This window comes from Dermacentor silvarum, chromosome 8 (genome assembly GCF_013339745.2).
Source record: "Dermacentor silvarum isolate Dsil-2018 chromosome 8, BIME_Dsil_1.4, whole genome shotgun sequence".
Lineage (NCBI taxonomy): Eukaryota > Metazoa > Arthropoda > Arachnida > Ixodida > Ixodidae > Dermacentor > Dermacentor silvarum.
Genome location: NC_051161.1, coordinates 63,394,398 through 63,413,241, shown reverse-complemented (window position 1 = coordinate 63,413,241; position 18,844 = coordinate 63,394,398). Strand labels below are relative to the sequence as shown.

The following is an 18,844-nucleotide window of genomic DNA, read 5'->3' as shown; positions in this document are numbered from 1 at the left end:
ATACTCTCCTGTGGCATCTGTTATTGACTTTCTCTTATAGTACAAAAGTGCCTCCACTTTCTGTAAATAATCTTGAACATGGTGGGCTGTTGACAAGAGCATTTTCTTGTTATTGTTCATGGCAGAATTGAGATAAGAAAAGCAGGGTTTGTACACCTTCTTGAAAATATTTGAATTTGCAAAAAGATTCAAGGTCCCTTAAAACTCCTTAAAAATAAATGTGCTCCTTAAATTTCTTGAAAACAGAGGTTGAGGGCTACTTATGAACATCAAAGTTATAAACTTTGCATAGGGGCTATGCCGTGGGCACTGTTGATCGGGAAACAATACCAGATTATTTCCTTTTCGGAGTGTTGCTAAAAGATTGCAATGTGGCGTGCCCACAGCCACCAACAACTGGCTTGTTTAAATCATTGTGGAGCTAGACAGCCACATCAAGTGATCATGGCATGCCACCATTTTGTTGTTTTGCTAGTTGGTTCACACCGCAGCCATTATGGCTCCATTTTAATTCCCTAGACTCTAGAAGTGCCTGGATGAAAGCAAGTTTCGGCCATTTGGCAATAACATGAATATCTGTGGCTGAAATTGGACACTACTAACCATTATGCCAGAAGGCGATCGACATCGTGAAAACGGAAAAAATCAACTTAGAAAGGTGACCTCATAGAGTTTGAGGCATGTTTCCAACTTAGCTGCTGCTTAGCTACAAGAAATTGCAGCCAAGAAAAGGAGATCACTTTTTTTTAGTGTATGTTTACGAATGAGGTTTGTTTTCCCCTCCTTGGAATTTTGGCCTTTGGCATCCTTTAAATCCTTTGTCCTTCAATTTTTGGTCAAATGTTCTGATGAACCCTGGAAGCACAGCGGAAAAAAATGTAAGCTAGTCGATTCCATAGTTTTGCTACAACAGAGAGTTCGGCCTTTCAGTCACAGAAATTCCCTTCCCTTTCCTATGAGGTGTAACACTGTAGCTGACACGAAAATGCAGGCTTGCATTCTTTAACAAATTTTTAAGTCTTCATTTACTAATAAGTTAGTTTTTCCATGGAACAAATTCTCAAGAGTATTCTTGAAGAATAACCTGGCAATCTATCCTAATATGTTTTCCATTTGTGTCTATTTAGCCTAGTTGTTCATTGTGCACCTGTAAAACTAGTTTGTTGTTTAGACATTAGTAAAAATAACCAAACGTATAAAACACTTAAAGAGAGGACGAGTGTTGTGTCCTCCTTCTTCGTCCTCATTTATTCAGGTGCTTTATATTTGTTGCTATGCAATACCAACAAAGCCGATCTCAACACTTGTTAATGTAAGGCTATTCGTTTTAATGTCTGCATATGAGCCATTTTTGCAGCTAGTGCTATATGTATTATGAAGAGGTACTGGCACCACAAATACTAGACCTTTGTGTGGCATACAATGAACTTAAGTATTGCAGTAGTCGCAGCAAAGCTCCTCGAAAAAAAAAAAAAAAACAGTGGCACTGAAATTTTATTAGGCCATGTGGAAAGATTTCTAGATAACGAAGAATTAGAAAAATAACTGCCACGATGAAAAACCCGATGAACACTTACTGGCGTTGTGCGTAGCATGCTAACTACCATTGTCAGTGCTTCATAGTTTTAGCAAAGCTGTATATATTCTGAAACTTTCCTGCCAGGTGTGCCTGGCCAAGTTTTTACATCCACGATATCTTTAATCATTCACTGCCAAGCTCTCCAACCAAGCCGCCCTGTTATGCTGACTTGTACTAGGCAGTAAAATAACCGAGACCTAGGCAAGTTGGTGTACTTCTATACAAGGGACACAGCATAGGAAAGAGGCGCTGGTGTTAGTCTGCTTTACTATACGTCTTGTCTGTTGCTTTGTTTTAATGATGATTGCTGTAGCCACTCGCATTGCATTATACACAGGATTCCTAATAGAAGCACTCAGTGAGTTCAGTCTTATCAGCACCTATTGCCAGTGTTTTTTCCCACACTCAAAACCTGGTCTCTGCTCTTGCTGTGTTGGCCTCACCTCACTTATGCTCAGTTCTGAGAGAACAGCTGTGCGTCAGCCGTCAAGGCCAGGCAGCTGGCAATAACATCCTTTTGGTTTGCAGCCGTGTTGTGCAATAATTTTGTGGTTTTGCAATTAGCAGCTTGTTTTTGAGCAGGATAATGTATATAAATTTGATACTTCTCTAAGAACTATGACATGTTGTATCTGACTACTTTTAATATCTTTAGGAATGCATTTCACAACACTGGCACAAGGTACTCTTTATTGAAAAACCTCAGAAATGGAAAATGCAAAGTGTGACGAAAAACAGACTAGTCAGTCATGTAAGTTGACCAGGAGATTGATATCTGGGACAGAAATTTGTCATGGAGATTGATGTCTCAGTGCTTGCAGATGCAATCTTCTTTTTTTAAATGAGTATGAATGTATTGTGGAAAAGTAGCCAGTGTTTGATATAAAAGGGAGTTACTATGGATCGCCGACTTTGCTGAAGTACTTCAGTTTGTCCGCTGGGGTAGGAATAATCTGTAGGAGAAGAAAGGAAGAAAAGTGTGCAGTTTATTCAAATTGGCGAAAAATTCCAGGCTGAATGATGCTGTAAACCCTTCCCAATATCAATGCTCACTTCACTGTGAGCTCAATGCAAGACAATACTTCCAAGCTATAAGCAGGTATCCATTCAACAAATGCAGATGGACTGCATTAGTTATTGAAATGTCCGAGCTAGCACCTTTCAGTCAGAGCTAAACTAGCATCAAGAGCAACATATCACAAAGAACACGCCAAAGTGCAACAGCAAAACATCCAATGGACTAAAAGAAAAAGAAGAGTTATGTTGTCCTGTCTTTTCTTTGTCCACTGTATGTGGCTGTGACATCATGCTAAACCAATTAGCCTGCCATTGTACCCTTTTCGAATAAGTACTACTTTTCCCAAGGCCTTCCTTCAAGTTCCTTTCACCACTGACAGCTGTCAATAGTGGCAGTAGAAGCTGATATATTACAGAATTTTTAAAAGCGAAGCATTCTTTGCGAATCCACCAGGCCGGCTAGCTGACATGCAAGACAACACTTGTTTAACAAATTGGCTCACATATGTAGCCCCATCTGTAATAACCCTACAAATGTGCTAGTTGCTGGCTCTGTTGTCTAAGAAATGCAGTAACACAAGAAACGGTATCTAGTAAATATCCTCACTACAACAAATATACACCATCAAGTGCACAATTCCTTTATTAAGACAAAGCTTTCTATGCTTCTTTTCAGGCTTTGGCAAGTTTGCTCGCTCGGTTTCTCGCAGAACGTGCAATTGCAATGATTTATTGCACTATCTCCAGGATTGGTCCACTTTCCTCGGAGAATAATCCTGGAGACGGCGTAATAGCAAAGTGGGCTGATCCCAGAGACAGTGTAATGTGCAGTAGGGGTCTTCTGTTCTTGCCTGGCAGGCATGTAATTGTTATGCTGCAAGAAGCTGTGCATAAAGTGATCAGTTGTATGCTTCGCTTTACATAGATTCCAATATGTGCATTGCACCTGCACAATATTTTCTCTATTATTTCGGATGATTGACCCTTTTAGACTACAATTAATTCTATTGACTGAAAACTTACTTTGAGCGCATTTCTTACATCTTCAGAATCATAAAATGCATACAACTGCAGAATAGATTAAGAATTTTGAATTCTTTAGTGAGTTTTGTCAAGTTTACAGAATGTGGACTCCACGCGAAAACACGCTACAGGAACATCAGATATGAGAACAACTATTTCATGTCAAGCAGGCTTGAAAATCACCTGTCCAGCCACTCAAAAATTATGACTAGTGCAACACACTGTGAAAAACAATGGAAGAAGTGAACCTGTTACATATGGCATACTCGCGCCGAGCAAAAGTACCCAACCATCTAGATTCCAACTCATTTTACTTTTGTACATGTCATTCAAACTTGCTGCACAGTTCCAATCAGAAGTGTTTCAAGATGTATACGACGCATTTTAAATATCATTACTTTCATCAATACTCTTGCTGGTGCTAGGTGGACACCACTATGTACACAGCGTCTGACAGGGTTAAGCTACTCATTTATTTTCCCCTAAACATAGAGGCATGCAATGTTGCCATACCGTATCTCCTCCAGGCTTCCATCCTGCAGGACAGACCTCTCCGTGCTTGTCAGTGTACTGGAAAGCTTGCACCAATCGCAAGGTCTCGTCCACAGATCGACCCACTGGCATGTCATTCATGGTGATCTGGCGGAGGTTGCCTTTGTCATCAATGATAAACAGACCCCTGAAAATGTTAAATTCAGTATTAGAATCAACTGCAGTGCAATATTTGTGCATCACTTTGTTCCGCACGCTGACCTCAGTGTGTGGCCGAGGTCTTCTAGGTAGACACCGTAGTCTTTGGAGATCTGGTGAGTGAGATCGGAAAGCAGTGGAATCTTGATAGGACCGAGACCACCCTGTTTTCTTGGCGTGTTGATCCTATAAAAGGCATGTGAGCATAAATTTCATGCATCAGCAAATTGGTAGTGTACGTGTGTTCCATTTCATCAAAGCAGGCATTTTTTCTTGACAAATATAACAGCCCTTTTAACAATATGCCAGGATCAGGCCCAAATGAAATAATCTCCTATGTTAAGCAAGGTTTCAAATGACAAAAAAGAAAAACAGTGTTCTTAATTGTTTGCAGCATTCCATAGTACACATCCGAGAACTTCACCGTACATCACAGCAATAATTAAACATAATACAAAAAGTATCTTGTTTGTCAAAGCACAAAATTGGCCCTTAATTTCCAAATGGTATTATTTGTACTATATGGCAAGTGACGGCATGCCACGTACCATGCTAGGTGGGTGAAGGGCGAGTCGACGGAACATGCCACAACTTCCGCGTTCAGTGCCTTGAACTCCTGGATACGATCGCTAAATGCGATGATCTCCGTCGGACAGACGAACGTGCTGAAACGAGAAACGGATCCAAAACACCATTTGGCGTCAGTGAGATCCCTTGGCAATAAGTTCGCGTCACTGCGGTTTGTATCGAAAGTCATACTCACAAGTCCAACGGATAGAAGAAAAACACCAGGTACTTTCCCTTGTAGTCTGAGAGTTTGAGCTCTTTGAACTCGCCATTAACGACGGCGGTTCCCGTGAAGTATGGAGCCGGTTTGGAGACTACAATAAAAGAACAAGTACAAGTTGCTGTTACGATAACCATATCATGCAGAACTTGAAATCAGTAGCGTCGGAGCTGATAAAATGAATTGTGCAACATCAGCGGCTTCTTAAGAGCACTGTTATAAATATGGATAAAACTCGCCGTTAACACGTATTTTCGGCGACGTAAGAGCTTGCAAGTTCATATTTAAAAAATCGAATAAAAGCACGAAATGTTCTAAAACGTGGCATTCCTGATGAGAGATCGCTGTGCACCGCAAAAGAACACGCGCACGTTTTCGAACGTTGAAGCCGACGCCAGCATGTAACACGTCACGTAAAATACTCACTCTGGGTTTTGCTCCAGTGGAGGTTATGCGCTGAAGACTTCGTGTTCTCTTGCGGGTAAACCTGGCCGCCGTCATACGAATGACATGCTTCCTCAACACAAATGATCAGCTGTGGACCGATCGCTAATGAGAGAGCGATCAAGAGCCACTTCCAACAACTTCCCGGCGCCATCCTTGATTGCTACTGCCTACGCTACCAATGCTACCACACCAACCACGCTACTGTTTTTCTGCAGAGGCAAGAGGGGCAAGAGCGCGCGCTACTCTTTCTATTACTCTCTCCCGCCCGCCTTGCCGGAAGAGGTCGTTATAACGTATTTGGCGCGCTTTTTAAAAGTTTAATAATAGAGCTGTAAAAAGAAAGTGGTGGTGAGAAGACATGGCTGGGCTGTTTATATTTGTGTATATTTTTTATTTAGATTTATATATTCATTTCAAACAGCATTTTACGCTTTATCAAAAACTTCACTTAGATGGTGCAGGAGTGGGAGAATGCCCAAATAATTTAAAAGTTATGTAAAGGTTGTCAATGAACAAGGGAGACAAAAGAGATTTACTATTTCACATTATTCTCACACCTGCGTTATAGCACATAACAAGTAACAGCGCTCGTTTTAACCAAAGCTGTCCAGATTTGGTAATCTTCAGCTCTGGAAAGTGGCCCAATGCCATGCACATTTTCTTTGCTTCAGTACCATAAGCACCACTACATTTTACTACGGATCACTACCCGTTCCAATCTGCATGTTTAAGCAATCATGGTGCTACCTTCACAATAAGTGAATGTTTTATTACTGATGGCTATATTTTGAAGATAGGTGAAAATAATGTTAGCTGCCTGAAACTTCAGTCACTGGGACTTATAAACAGAATCAAATGGACAGTTTACTACTAAAACATAATGCAGCCTTTCTTGTTGGATGAAATGACATTTTTCAGTGTGCTTCTTTTTATTTGGTGCTCTGAAAATGAACTGCAGTAGCTCATTATGCTCAAATGCAAGTACAAGCACTTAAGTAAATCGTAGATATCTTACGCTGGTAAATTTTTCTTACGCAAGGTCTTTATTTTTTTTTTTTTCCTCACATGAAAAGTCAAAGGGGGTAGTTGCTGCCCTGATAAGCCATTAGTTACACCTAACTACTAAATTTTGCTTAAGAGTTTTCGTCTTTTATTTATTTGTAACATGCCTTCTCCTTGAAACATGAAATGTAGCTTCTTGCTTTGTGTTGAGCCTTCTTGACTGCTTCTAACAGTTTAGTGAGTTACCTGCAAGTTACTTATCTGAACTTAGTTGATTGTTACATATAAAGTTCAAGACCCAGGACCATGAATAGAAAATTAAGACAGTATTCTGAATTAGTATTAGTGTCATTAATACAAGATATCAGGAGAAAATTATAACTTGCTTATCCTTTGAAGACTTGAATTTTAATATACTTGGTAGATTGTCTTTGTTAAAGTGTAGAGCCACAGTGGCATAGAAAGTAATGCTGCAAACAAAGTCAAACTCAATGCACTGCAACATCTGTCGAGATGCACGCAATACATCTACTAGGTAGTCAGACCAATTTGACTCCTTTCGCATCCTTTGTCACCCTCAGCATCACCTGGAAACTCATTGCCAAGCAAAGAGTAAACTCAATTTGTTCTCCTTTAATATTATGATTGTAATGAGATTATACATCCACTTTCCTACATCTACAAAAACAGAATATAGAAATAAGCACACGTGAATGCTGCACAGTGCTGTGTATTTACAAAATGTACAATGCATCACAACGTAAAATCAAAGGGCTCAAACTGTTTTCGAAATTCGGCCACCATTGACACTTCCTCATCCCGGGACATTTTGCAGTCCTTCCAGTCTGCTTTGTCTGGCAGGTTGAGAACTTCCTCACAGGCTAACACTTCTCTGCCAAACTGAAGAGGAAAGTTTTTCTTGATCCTGTGCAGCAACTTGGTGTTATCAAACTCCATATAGAAGTACGGTCGTCCAGGGTCTACAATCTGGCGCAGGCTTGAGTTTCGGGGTATTTCATCCAAGTCAACACCAAGCGACATGCCGTAGTCCACTAGCACGGATTGGAGACCAGGCATCAACGGCTCAGGCACAGGCACAACCTGAATCTGCAGGTGGGAACTCTTGTAGTTCCTTTCAAAAAAGACCGGTCGCTTTCCTCTTGACTTGAAGTACTGCTTCAAGCTTTCCTTGAACTTTACGACGTCTTCCAATGTCTCTTCGTCCAATTCCACTGTACTCTGATGGTGACCGATCGGGAGAATCAGCACGTGATCTGGAGTAAGTGCTCCCTTCGCCAGCGCCAGATAACAGCTTTCGCCGATGCTGATGACCAGGTGCTTCTCCACCTCGGGACTCGCCAAACAGAACCAGCAGGGCCCCTTAGGGGCTGGCGGAGGGCGCTTCTTGCGTTCCTGCTGGCCGCCGGCGTCACGATTTCGTTTTTTACCCTTTTCCGCAGCCGGCGTGAGGTCGTAGAAGAACTGTTGCGACTTCGACGCCTCCTTGAGGTCTGACTCGCTGAACTCGTACGGGCATTCGGTCACGTCGATCGGCTGCTTCACGAGTTCTGTACTCGGCATGCCCGACATGGGCGCGATCGAGAAGGCGTACAGCCACTTGGCCTTTGCGGCGTTTCCTACGGGGGCCAGTGAAATGAATCGTGTTACGTGACGAGCTTGTTCCTGGAGTGTCTTGTGGTTTCGGTAGGGAGTCCTCTCGTAGTAGTTTCCCGAAGACGTGAAGTGGTATCTAGGTCGAAGAAAGTAGGCGAGTAGAGAGATGACATCAGAACCGTTTTCTTCTTCAGCGGACGCGGTGTGAGCATACTTGCTGACGTTCTTGGGCCACTGAGATGCGATGAATATATCTATGCCCTTGTGGCTTGTACTCTCGGCGATCGGGGACAAAAACTCCAGCGCCTCTTTCTTGACAAACTCGCCTCTGGAAGGTTTGTCGCCCTTGCTCTCGTTTCCGCAGAAATAGGCGATTTTCAGCCCAGAAGCACCGGTGAAAATTCCTCGAGAACCCAAGTGGACGACGTTGTCCGCGAGGTCCGACTCCGAATACGAGTCCGGTGTGACGCCAACGGCGTATGTCTGCAAGGGGACTTTGCAGCCGCTCAGCTTGTATTGAAGCCATCGCGAAGCGTCGGGCCCGAAGAAGTCGCCAATGCAAAGCAGCATGTCAAACGGCCCGTTCTTTTTGTTGACATTGGACACACGGTCAAATAGTTTGTCAAACTGACCGCTAACATCTCCGCACACGAGGATTTTCATGGGTGACGCCATTGCGGTTCTAGCGCCGACGCTGGAGCAATGCTAGCGACGGAGATACCACTGTATGACGGCGTTCATTGAACAAGCACAGTACACGATCGCCACTTTCGCGGCAATTTCGACAGTGCAACCACAGAACAAGTCACAACCGGTGCAACGTGCAATCCAAAGCTTTCAAAAACTATCAAAAACATATCAAATACAACAACAAAACAATAACCTAGGTTGCCCGATTGTGATGTGTTTTATGCCGGAGCGCGTGTCAAAACAACCACAATTTCCTTATTCACATTTCATTTGCTGCTACATTTGTTATGCTTTTTTATGCACATAGTTATGTTGCAGTGGCGCAACAAGTTCGTTTGGATTTTCCAAACGCTGTAAAACTTATGTGCCATATGTGAACAATTTCGGTTTCGGAACACATGTCTTGCGTTTCTGCGGTTGTTCCCCTGGTAACGCGTGTTTCTGTTCGCTTGCTCCTTTTCAAAGAAAATACGGGACGGAGATGGGGGCATGTGCTTCTATAAAGACCAAAAGGTGAAGTTTACGCATACCCCACGGTGGACCTACGGATAAATTGTCTAAATCTCGTCATTGTGATCCGCATTAGCGCATCTCTTATATTTTATATACCACATTAATTATGTATTACATCGTTCCCGAGTAACGTGTACGCGTTCTATCTGTACCGAAGTCTCAACATCACTCATTTTGCTTAAGCTATTTCTACGTCGGTACCCTATACGTGGCACAAGGTTCGAGTACCGCATAAGACAAACATATTACGACAGCCTTCTTCAGTGTTACGCTAAGGTATGCGTCATGTTTTTATCTGTTTCAGGCACATCACGCTTCTCATGATTGGTCTTGACAACTCTGGAAAGACATCGACAACAAAACACCTGTTGAGAGGTATACAGCCCATGTTGAGCAAATTATATCCCGAATAATTCGCTAATTTATGCTGCTCGATAAAAAGAAATTGTGCCTTTACTTTTTGCGCTGAGCATCTAAATATCTCGAACCAACTGGACCAAATTTTCACCGGCTTAGTTATCGCAATCCTGACTCGTGGTGTACCATTTGCCATTGTTGTAATTATGCGCCTGCTTTATAAAGCTTTGGTGAGATTTGGTCTTGGTAAAAAAGAGAAGACAGTTCTTTTGGAATTTCCTAACCTGATGTTTTTTTTTTTTTTGAGTCGTGAGCTCTTCGTCCCCTACCTTTCGAAAACACTACATATCGTCGACACGCGATAATACATACACGGATTATTCATGCTTCCGGTTAATTCGAACCACCTTATCTGTGCACGTGCTCTGCCTAAAATGGCCGCGGCTCCTCGTCAGAAAAGGTAGAGCTAGAGTGTACTAGAATAGTTATAGTATACTCTAGTAGCGCTGTTGTTTTATCTTTTCTTTTTTTTTTTTCTTTACCTGCTTAATTGTTTTCAAATCACAGAACATCTGTAAGCGCGACATCAATATACCGGGTGTTTCTACGAATGCATTAAGTAATATTTCAAAAGTAGCCGTTTTGAAAGAAGCCGTCAGTGGTCGCGACCATCGGGTGACGGACGATACGTGATAATTAGCGACTCTGTGCTCCTCTCTGTCGCAGCGCGCTGGCTGCCCGCTGCTGGGTGACGTAAGCAGAACGTCGCCTCGAGGGACGCGGCTTTAGCGGAGGCTCCCTCCATGGACGCGCTACATGGAGGCTCCCTACGCGACTTTGCGCTCGCTGCAGCCTTCCATACAAGTTTCGCGCAGAAATAGGCGATTTTCAGCCCAGAAGCACCGGTGAAAATTCCTCGAGAACCCAAGTGGACGACGTTGTCCGCGAGGTCCGACTCCGATCGAATACGAGTCCGGTGTGACGCCAACGGCGTATGTCTGCAAGGGGACTTTGCAGCCGCTCAGCTTGTATTGAAGCCATCGCGAAGCGTCGGGCCCGAAGAAGTCGCCAATGCAAAGCAGCATGTCAAACGGCCCGTTCTTTTTGTTGACGTTGGACGCTGCAGCCTCCCATACAAGTTTCGCGCTCTGCTGAGCCGAATTTCGTCGCGCCACATTTCCGCGGGTAATCGCACTTCTACAGATCTAAAAGTTGATATGACTTGTACGGAGAGCTCGCTTCGATTTCCCGATCACGACGAGCCCGCTTAAACTTAATTTTCAGAAGTTAATTAATTAATGTCTGATAATTAGCGACTAATTACCACGTATCTACCTTCACCCATGGTAGCCACCCACTGACGACATGTATCCGAAGGAACCGTTCTTTAATTTCAAAACGGCTGCTTTTAAGTATAACTTAAAGGTGTGCAACGACCACACAGCCACACTGACACACATTACATACCAGTGTACGGAACGCCCAGCCGAGGCAGTATCCAGGCTGGTGAGCTCATTGCAGACACTCACAACGTGGTCTTGGGAGGCACGGCTTTCCGATGGGAAGCCAACTGGCGACCCTGGACCAGGCCAGGCGAGCCGCCGCGGCCAGTGGGGCTCTACAAGAGGGCTCCACCCGAGAATAACCACACCAACCACTCTTCGTACAATAAAGTTTATTCATTCATTAATGACTCCGGCGTTCTGCTGCTGGTTACAGGTTCGATTTCAGACCGCGGCAGGCGAAATGCAAAAACAATCGTGTACCGCGATTTGGGCACACGTTAAAGAGCCACTTATTCCTAATTAATTAAATGGTCCTAATTAATTAACCCGGAACCCTCCACTGCCGCATCTCCTTTAAGACGTTAAACCCTATCAGTCGATTGATTATTCGGTTAAACGGCCGCTGCGCAGAGGGCAATCCCGAGGACGTGGTTCCGACGGTGGGCTTTTCAAGCGTCCAGACGGAGCGCTGCGGCTTCCACGTGACTCTCTGCGACCTGGGCGGCGGCGCCAAGATCCGCGCCATCTGGGAGCGCTACTACGCGCTCGCCCATGGTCTGGTGCTCGTGGTGGACGCATCGGCGACGCACCGAGCACCGGAGTGTCGCCGCACCGTCGCGCAGGTGCTGGCCGACCCGCGCATCGGCGGGAAGCCTCTGCTCGTGTAAGTATACACATGGTCGGTGCAATTACAGTGCGGCCAGTTCTTAAAGGGAACAGACACTCTATAATATGCAAGTACTGCCTGCAGAGATCTCAGTGCACTGCGCAGGTGTGTAGAAAAGGTGCCCGCGCCACTTGAGCCACAAATTAAGTCTTCCGCTGAGGAGCCGGGCAATTGTATACTCTTGCCGAAGTGGAAAAAATTCGTACGTGCTCTATACACATCACGTGTCCACTTTAATAATGGTCCGCACTTACCTAAGCCGAATTACCGCGGTCGTGGAAGGGAGCTTCACAAGACGGTAGTCCTCTTCAACGCCTCACCATACGTGCACATAGTGCCAGAGTTTCTACGCTATTCCTTCCTTTCCTTTCTTTTTTTATTGCGATAGCAATTATATGGACACTCCAAGCGCATTCCTGCCGTCGCCGTGAGGTTCCGTATATAGTCCAACGGCGATAAACTCGTCGCCGCGCGCCGTATGCTGCGTGTGCGAGTGAAAAGCGCGCGAGGGACGCGCGCTTTCACGGAGAGCAAACACGACGTCTCCGGTCGTGCGAAAGGCCGTGGGAGGATGGCGGGAGGGAGGGGAGGCGACGTTTAGCTGCGGCTAGCGTATCTTGCGACCGGGCGCAAGGGGAACTGGCGACTCAATCTCCCACGCGAAAGGAGGAAAGCGGGAAGGCAGCGCGGGAGGGAAGGTGCGCGGCTTCTACTCTGCCAGGAACTGCGTACTCTGCGCGGCTGAGGGCTGTCGCGCGCACCGTATCTTGAAAGCGATCTCCACACGGCTCTGACCTTTGTATGCGCTGTGCTCTGGCCGCTCAGTTTCCGTTGAAGCGACAGACCACACCTACCTTCGGTGCACTGCTCCTGCCGCGCTTGCACACGCCAGCGTTTTGACAGTGCTTGCCTGCGGTCATCGAGTGTGATCTATTCATGTTTGCTTGAACGCGCTGACACCATGCTTGTTAATTCAGTTAATAAGCGAAGTTGTCTAAGTTTATGCAGCCCATAAAACTACTATCCTTACTCCGTATACTCTACTGGTAAATTTACTATCGCAATTGATGGTTCGCCTTTCGGGCGAAACTGCGACTTTATTTAATACTATTATGGCTCCATCCCTCAACGTACCCGTCAATACTGTTTAGAGTATGTAGACGTATTTCATTTGTTCACCAACTGGCGTGCCTTTAATGCATGCCACTTTTCTATTCGATAGCGTCTTGGCCTCTGGCCAGCCAAACTTACATGTATAACCGTTTTTCGCTACACGTGCAGATTGCTCAACAAGCAGGACCTTGAGACGGCCGTCGACGAAATGGAGATGTGCTCTCTGCTAGACCTGGAGAATATGGTCAACCAGCACAAGTGCCCCACCCGAGTGGTATGCTCCCCTGAACCTCACTTGCCTGTACCACGAGGCAAGGAACATTTTAGCAGTTATTCCCTGATGTCGTTAAAGGGAGCAGGAAATTATATCACGTCAGGATAACGGTATGCACAGAAAAGAAGTATATACACACGTACAGAAAGCGGATATATATATATATATATATATATATATATATATATATATATATATGTTCTGTTAAACATAATTTCATAGCAAGGAATACCATGACGTTGATTCCAACGGAGCTTTTTTACCTCTGTGGCCAATACCGAGTTCATGCGCCGACTCCTTTGCACGTCTTTTGCGTTCTTTTGTACGCCTGGCCGATATAGCATTCTCCAACTTTGAGTCCCCTTTTTCTAAAGCTCCCAATTTTCCCTACTTCCTACAATAAGTGTTTTAGGGAATGACTTATTGCGACGTCATTTTTGGTGTCCTTCGCTTATCCGTAAACACTTCGGAAAACCACGGAGCGCATATAAATCACTCACCATGTGAGGATCGAGGTATCGTTTATTCCTCTCGGGCAAAAATGTCTTGCATGCAGTGCTGACAAAGAGCGGCGTTAATTTCGACTACATGGCATTCAGCCTCCATCGGAATGCGGGAACTGTGGACGGGTATCGAACCCGCGACCTCGTGCTGAGTAGCAAAACGCCATTGCCACTGAGCCACCGCATTGTGTGAAAGAAATAACGGGGCAATAGTGCCGCATATTTCTGTTGTTTCCGATTCGGTCGTGTCCGCAATGCGAGCTACGCGCTGAGATGAGCTTGTACTCTGGGACGTGCAGGAGAACTGCTGCGCCATCAGATTCAGCGGTCGAACGCGCAAGAGAGATCCGGGCATCGATAAAGGATTTCATTGGCTCCTGGGTCACATTTCCCGCAACTGGGAAGAGCTCAAGGACAGGGTGGAACGGGACACAGCGTTGCAGCACGACCACGAAGAGAAGGACAAAGCGGAACGCCTCGCCAGGGTCCAAAAGGCGAGGGAGCTAAGGTGAGCACAGATCGTAGCGCACGCTCTTACTTCCTGCCAAGTGAACATTGCAACATCTCTGGTAATGGCGTGGCTGCTTCTCCGCGTCTCTCTCCTCATCGTCGAAAACGCACTGGAGCGTAGAAATGCGGATTCGGTAGGGCACGTGCAACGAACGTGGTACTCGGCCGTTCGCGGCTAAGGACCCCGTGCTCTGCCTTCCTCAGGCATAACACCATGCCGTACTGTGATTTGAATACTTGGGCACAAGTAAGAGATCACGAAAGGTGCCCAATACAAAGTACAAATGATCACAAAAAGACACGCTCATTACACACGGCGAATGCTGAAGTACACAACGAATAAACGCAATTTCGTGCTTGTCCGTTTTGTACTTTGTTTCTTGTTATGGTCGTTTGCACGAGACTCCTTTTTTACCGTTAGCTTTGCGCAATTGTAGTCCTATCAACAAGGTACCACACAGTTGAAATCACAGTTCTTTTGAATCTACGGCAACTATCATATTGTCTTTGCGACGCCCGGTGGGTGCGAGCTAGGCACACGAAAACGCGGTTCTTAAAGCTGGCTTTTGCGCAACAAGGGTTATTATGGGGAGAAGCTAGCTTTACAGGTTCGCGTGCGTTACTCGCGCTAGTGACTCTCTTGTCTTTTATTGATGAAATTGATTTGCGTTGACGCCATTGCACATTTCTACCTGCAGTGCCTCCCTTTCTATTCTCGCCTTACGCCCCCCCCCCCCCCCCCCCCCTACATTTCTTCCTTGGTTAACCGCTTCCACCGAATTTTCTGGTCAACCTCCCTTCTTTAATTTGTTTCTCATCTCTCACTTTTTTGTGGCTCAAAACAATTGCGTTTAATAATGTCAGCGATTACAAACGTCATTCACTGCGCTATTTCCAGCAACAGTAAACTTTTCTCGGCAATCGGCTGCTCAAGAACGTGCGCACAGGGTCGACAAGACGCGAGCACTGTCATTTGTGCACCATACCAGTGACCATGCTTACCAACAGCTTATTATAGCAGAGTTTTCCGTTTTGGATGAGGCGTGTATGCACTTTGTATCACCTAGCGTGGAAAAAAAAATGTGGAAGGCAGCAGCTATAAAAGAAAGCAACGTGATTGACCATTTCCAACGTCGTCCCACCGTGTTGACCTCCGTGCCGTTCGTGAAAACAATCGGCCTTATTTGCATGGTACTGGTTCTTTCTTTCATAAATATTTCACAGAGATTTAGTTGCGGTTGTTAATTCCGCTGCAAGATCAACGAAGAAACCTGAAAGATACTTAACGCAACTTGATTGCTTGTTCGATGTCATTTCTCAAGTGCGAGTGTTCTGCATCGACCTGTTATAACGCATTGCAATATAGCCTTTAAGGATTATATATATATATATATATATATATATATATATAGTGGTACATGTGGGCGCAAGGATCATTAGGTGTACTTTTACCTTTCTCGCACAGGGCCAAGGCAAGTAGAAAGGAAGGCAGCATACCTGAAGATGAAGGTGACAAGAACGGCAATAAAATAGCCAGTTTCGAGCGTGAGCAGGATGAAGTCACGGTGAGGAAAAGCTAGTTCTATTTTAACGTTCTCGCTTCGCGTTGGCGTTTTCCCAGCTTTTTTCCAGAGAAAGAAGAAACGCTGCTTGCTCCTATTGTGTAGTATACAATGTGTGTGTGCATGATCGAGTGTCAGGAAAGGCATTCAGTAATTCTATAATACGAGTAAAGCAGCAGCGAAGTTGAAGAGGTTACGTTACCAACAAACACATTACTCCCGCCAGCAGACATCAGTAAATGATTGCGATTAACCATTTATTATTATATACTATAATTTCATCGAATTATGGGGTTTAACGTCCCAAACCAACGCAGGGGCTAAGGACGCTATAGTGGATCGCATCTGATTTTTTTTTTTATCATCTGAGGTTATTTAACCTGCATTCAAAGCTACAAAAACGAGCGCGCAGCCACCACAACCGAAAATCAAACACACGACTACACGCTCAGCAGCAGAGCACCATATCGTTTTACATTATTAATTACTAAAGGATACTTTCTGGAAGCCAATCAGTGCTCATGATATGGCTAGTTAGTAACTGGCAGTTACTGGTATTAGTGTCCCTTTCCAAACTTGCGGAGATATGAAGGGGGTCCCACATAGTGTTTTGTTACGAAGCCTTGTTTAGCATACTGGCAGAAAAAAGCTAAGTGGACCACCAGTGTAGTTAAGGTCACGACAGAAGGTGTCGCCACAAGTGCTGTTGTACATTCTGGAAGCCAATCAGTGCTCACGATATGGCTAGTTAGTAAGTGGCAGTTACTGGTATTAGTGTCCCTTTCCAAACCTGCGGAGATATGAAGGGGTCCCACATAGTGTTTTGTTACGAAGCCTTTTTTAGCGTACTGGCAGAAGAAAGCTAAGTGGACCACCAGTGTAGTTAAGGTCACGACAGAAGGTGTCGGCACAAGTGCTGTTGTCCCCTTCTTGCGCCTCCCCATCAAGGTAATGCGATAAAATTCATCTATATCTTCACGTCGCTGTGCACTTCGAGCCAACCAGAGAGGCCACAGCAGCCTCCTGAGCCAATGAGAGTTGACAAGATGACGAACTCGACAATATGGCAGAATTTGAGTGTCCAGGTTCATGACGTCTCGACGAGCTAGTGTGCAAACACTTCAGGGTGGTGTCGCCACAACTGTTTAGTTCTCGCTTCCTTTCTGGCTTGCCGAGCCTCCTAGCTCTCACGGCAAGAGTAGGAGTTCGGCTGTTACAGAAGCGTACTTTACTAATTTAGCTTAGCTTAATATTTCTACTTAGCGTTGCTTTTTCAGTATTCCCTTTAGCGATCCTGCGCCATATTCTTTTTACCCAGGCTGAACGTCCTGGGGAGGAAGATCCACCGAATGAGAGGAAGATGGAGACACCCGACGGCGCCCGCGTGATAGTAGTCAGTCCCGTTCAGCGCCATCCGACAACCGGCGAGGAAGATAAGCGCAGCCTGTGCGAAGGTCGTTGCGAGGAGCAGCTCTCAAATGACCACCGTCCGTCCACGCCCTCGAACAAGATGCTGGGACTTTCACTCTACATCTCAGAGGCATCTTGTCCATCGATGACTCAGATAGAGATGTGACTGCTCGCCGTGCACGTGTTGAACTTGCTCTCTCTTTTTACGCTGTGCAACGTCATGTCTGCATTTCTTTCCTTTTGTGCCCCACTCTCTATCTTGGCAACAATTATGCAGACTTTGTGTGAAACCCCATAGCACTGAACACCTGTAACCTGTTTATTATTCTATCAGCCATCTCTGCTCAGCCATACTGCCGAGGCGTGACATGTCAACACATCCTAGATAACTGTACTCAGGAAAAAAAAAAGAAAAAAAGATAAACCCGTGCCTTTGAAAATCAGGCAGTGTATTGAACCACTTTGTGCTCTATATAGGCTTTTGTGGAAATGAATTTATACGGGTGTCACATGGCGCACTTTTGATTGCGATCAAGCCCGATTCGGATCGAATTTCTCGGTCGTGATTGACTTCTTTGCGCAAGCTGCGTGAGGGAGCCAACTGCAGTCGAGAATTTCGATCCGGATTGGGCTTGATCGCGATCAAAAGTGGTCGTGTGACACCGGTGTTGCAGAATATCGTACAAGGGTTTGCATTCTCTTATTGCCCATGCGTTTGGCAATTTAAGACTGGGTATTGCAAACTATTTATCAGATTATATGTCTCACGAATGTTGGTTGACTCCTAAGTTTACAGACACATCCTGGTAAATGTGTGCTCAAATATAACTCCATCTTTGAATGTGTACTCAAATATAGACTCCATCTTTGAATGTAGACATGACTAGAGACTTTAGAGAGGAAGGCACCTGGCACTGTGTTACACGGCCCAGCTTGGCTATAAAATAGGTATGTGCTAGGGGAGGGTGAATAATCCAAGTTTAGAATACGAATCAAATATTATGCACTAGCTATACATATTCAAAATGAACTATTCGCTATTTTCGAATATAGAAACTAACCAAATATTTCGCATTAACCAACTGCTAAAGTTGGGTTACTGTTTTCCATCCGGTAAACAAAGTATTGCAAGTTATCAGAAGTGAAACAACTACAAATGTTTTTAAAGCAATGCAGAAGCAAAATGCAAGATTTCTTTTCGGTTTTGCAACTGAAGACTATATGACATTGTGTGATTTTTGTTTGTAGTCTGTAATTTAGTGTGTCCTGCAGGCAAGTCGTATAATATTTTAATCTTTTACGCGACGACCAGTGACGTTTTCTTCGCGACGGGCCCTCTTACATGTGCGGGCAGGCAAATCCTTCATCAGCTAATTATTTTCTTTTTCACAACTTGTGATCTCTTTTTCATTAATCATTTATATTTATCATTTTTGGAAAGCTAGTCATATACTAGAGTTTTTTTTAGATGCACCAAATTTTTAAATATTGCCTGTGGCAGATAGCACCCTTGATCTAAATTACTCGATGAGGCAACCATTACTTCTACAATTAATTTTTTAATTTATTACTTTACAGCAT

At 44.7% G+C, this 18,844-nt stretch overlaps 3 protein-coding genes across 3 annotated transcripts; 1 reads left to right on the top strand and 2 right to left on the bottom strand.

Annotated features, from left to right (window-relative positions):
• Window positions 1-2,252: 2,252 nt before the first annotated feature.
• On the bottom strand, window positions 2,253-5,763 carry LOC119461336 (peroxiredoxin-4). Its single transcript, XM_037722609.2, has 6 exons — window positions 5,523-5,763; window positions 5,073-5,190; window positions 4,858-4,974; window positions 4,373-4,495; window positions 4,133-4,298; window positions 2,253-2,532 (listed from the first exon to the last, which is right to left on the bottom strand). The coding sequence occupies exons 1-6, from the start codon at window positions 5,692-5,694 to the stop codon at window positions 2,476-2,478; spliced, it is 753 nt and encodes a 250-aa protein (XP_037578537.1). The 5' UTR covers window positions 5,695-5,763; the 3' UTR covers window positions 2,253-2,475.
• A 1,397-nt stretch (window positions 5,764-7,160) lies between these two features.
• LOC119461330 (CWF19-like protein 1) lies at window positions 7,161-9,056 on the bottom strand. The gene has a single exon (XM_037722598.2). The coding sequence runs from the start codon at window positions 8,832-8,834 to the stop codon at window positions 7,299-7,301; it is 1,536 nt and encodes a 511-aa protein (XP_037578526.1). The 5' UTR covers window positions 8,835-9,056; the 3' UTR covers window positions 7,161-7,298.
• A 569-nt stretch (window positions 9,057-9,625) lies between these two features.
• Window positions 9,626-18,084, top strand: LOC119461331 (ADP-ribosylation factor-like protein 13B). The gene is made up of 6 exons (XM_037722599.2): window positions 9,626-9,737; window positions 11,636-11,888; window positions 13,173-13,278; window positions 14,081-14,289; window positions 15,757-15,856; window positions 17,172-18,084. The coding sequence occupies exons 1-6, from the start codon at window positions 9,641-9,643 to the stop codon at window positions 17,427-17,429; spliced, it is 1,023 nt and encodes a 340-aa protein (XP_037578527.2). The 5' UTR covers window positions 9,626-9,640; the 3' UTR covers window positions 17,430-18,084.
• The last annotated feature ends 760 nt before the right edge of the window (window positions 18,085-18,844 follow it).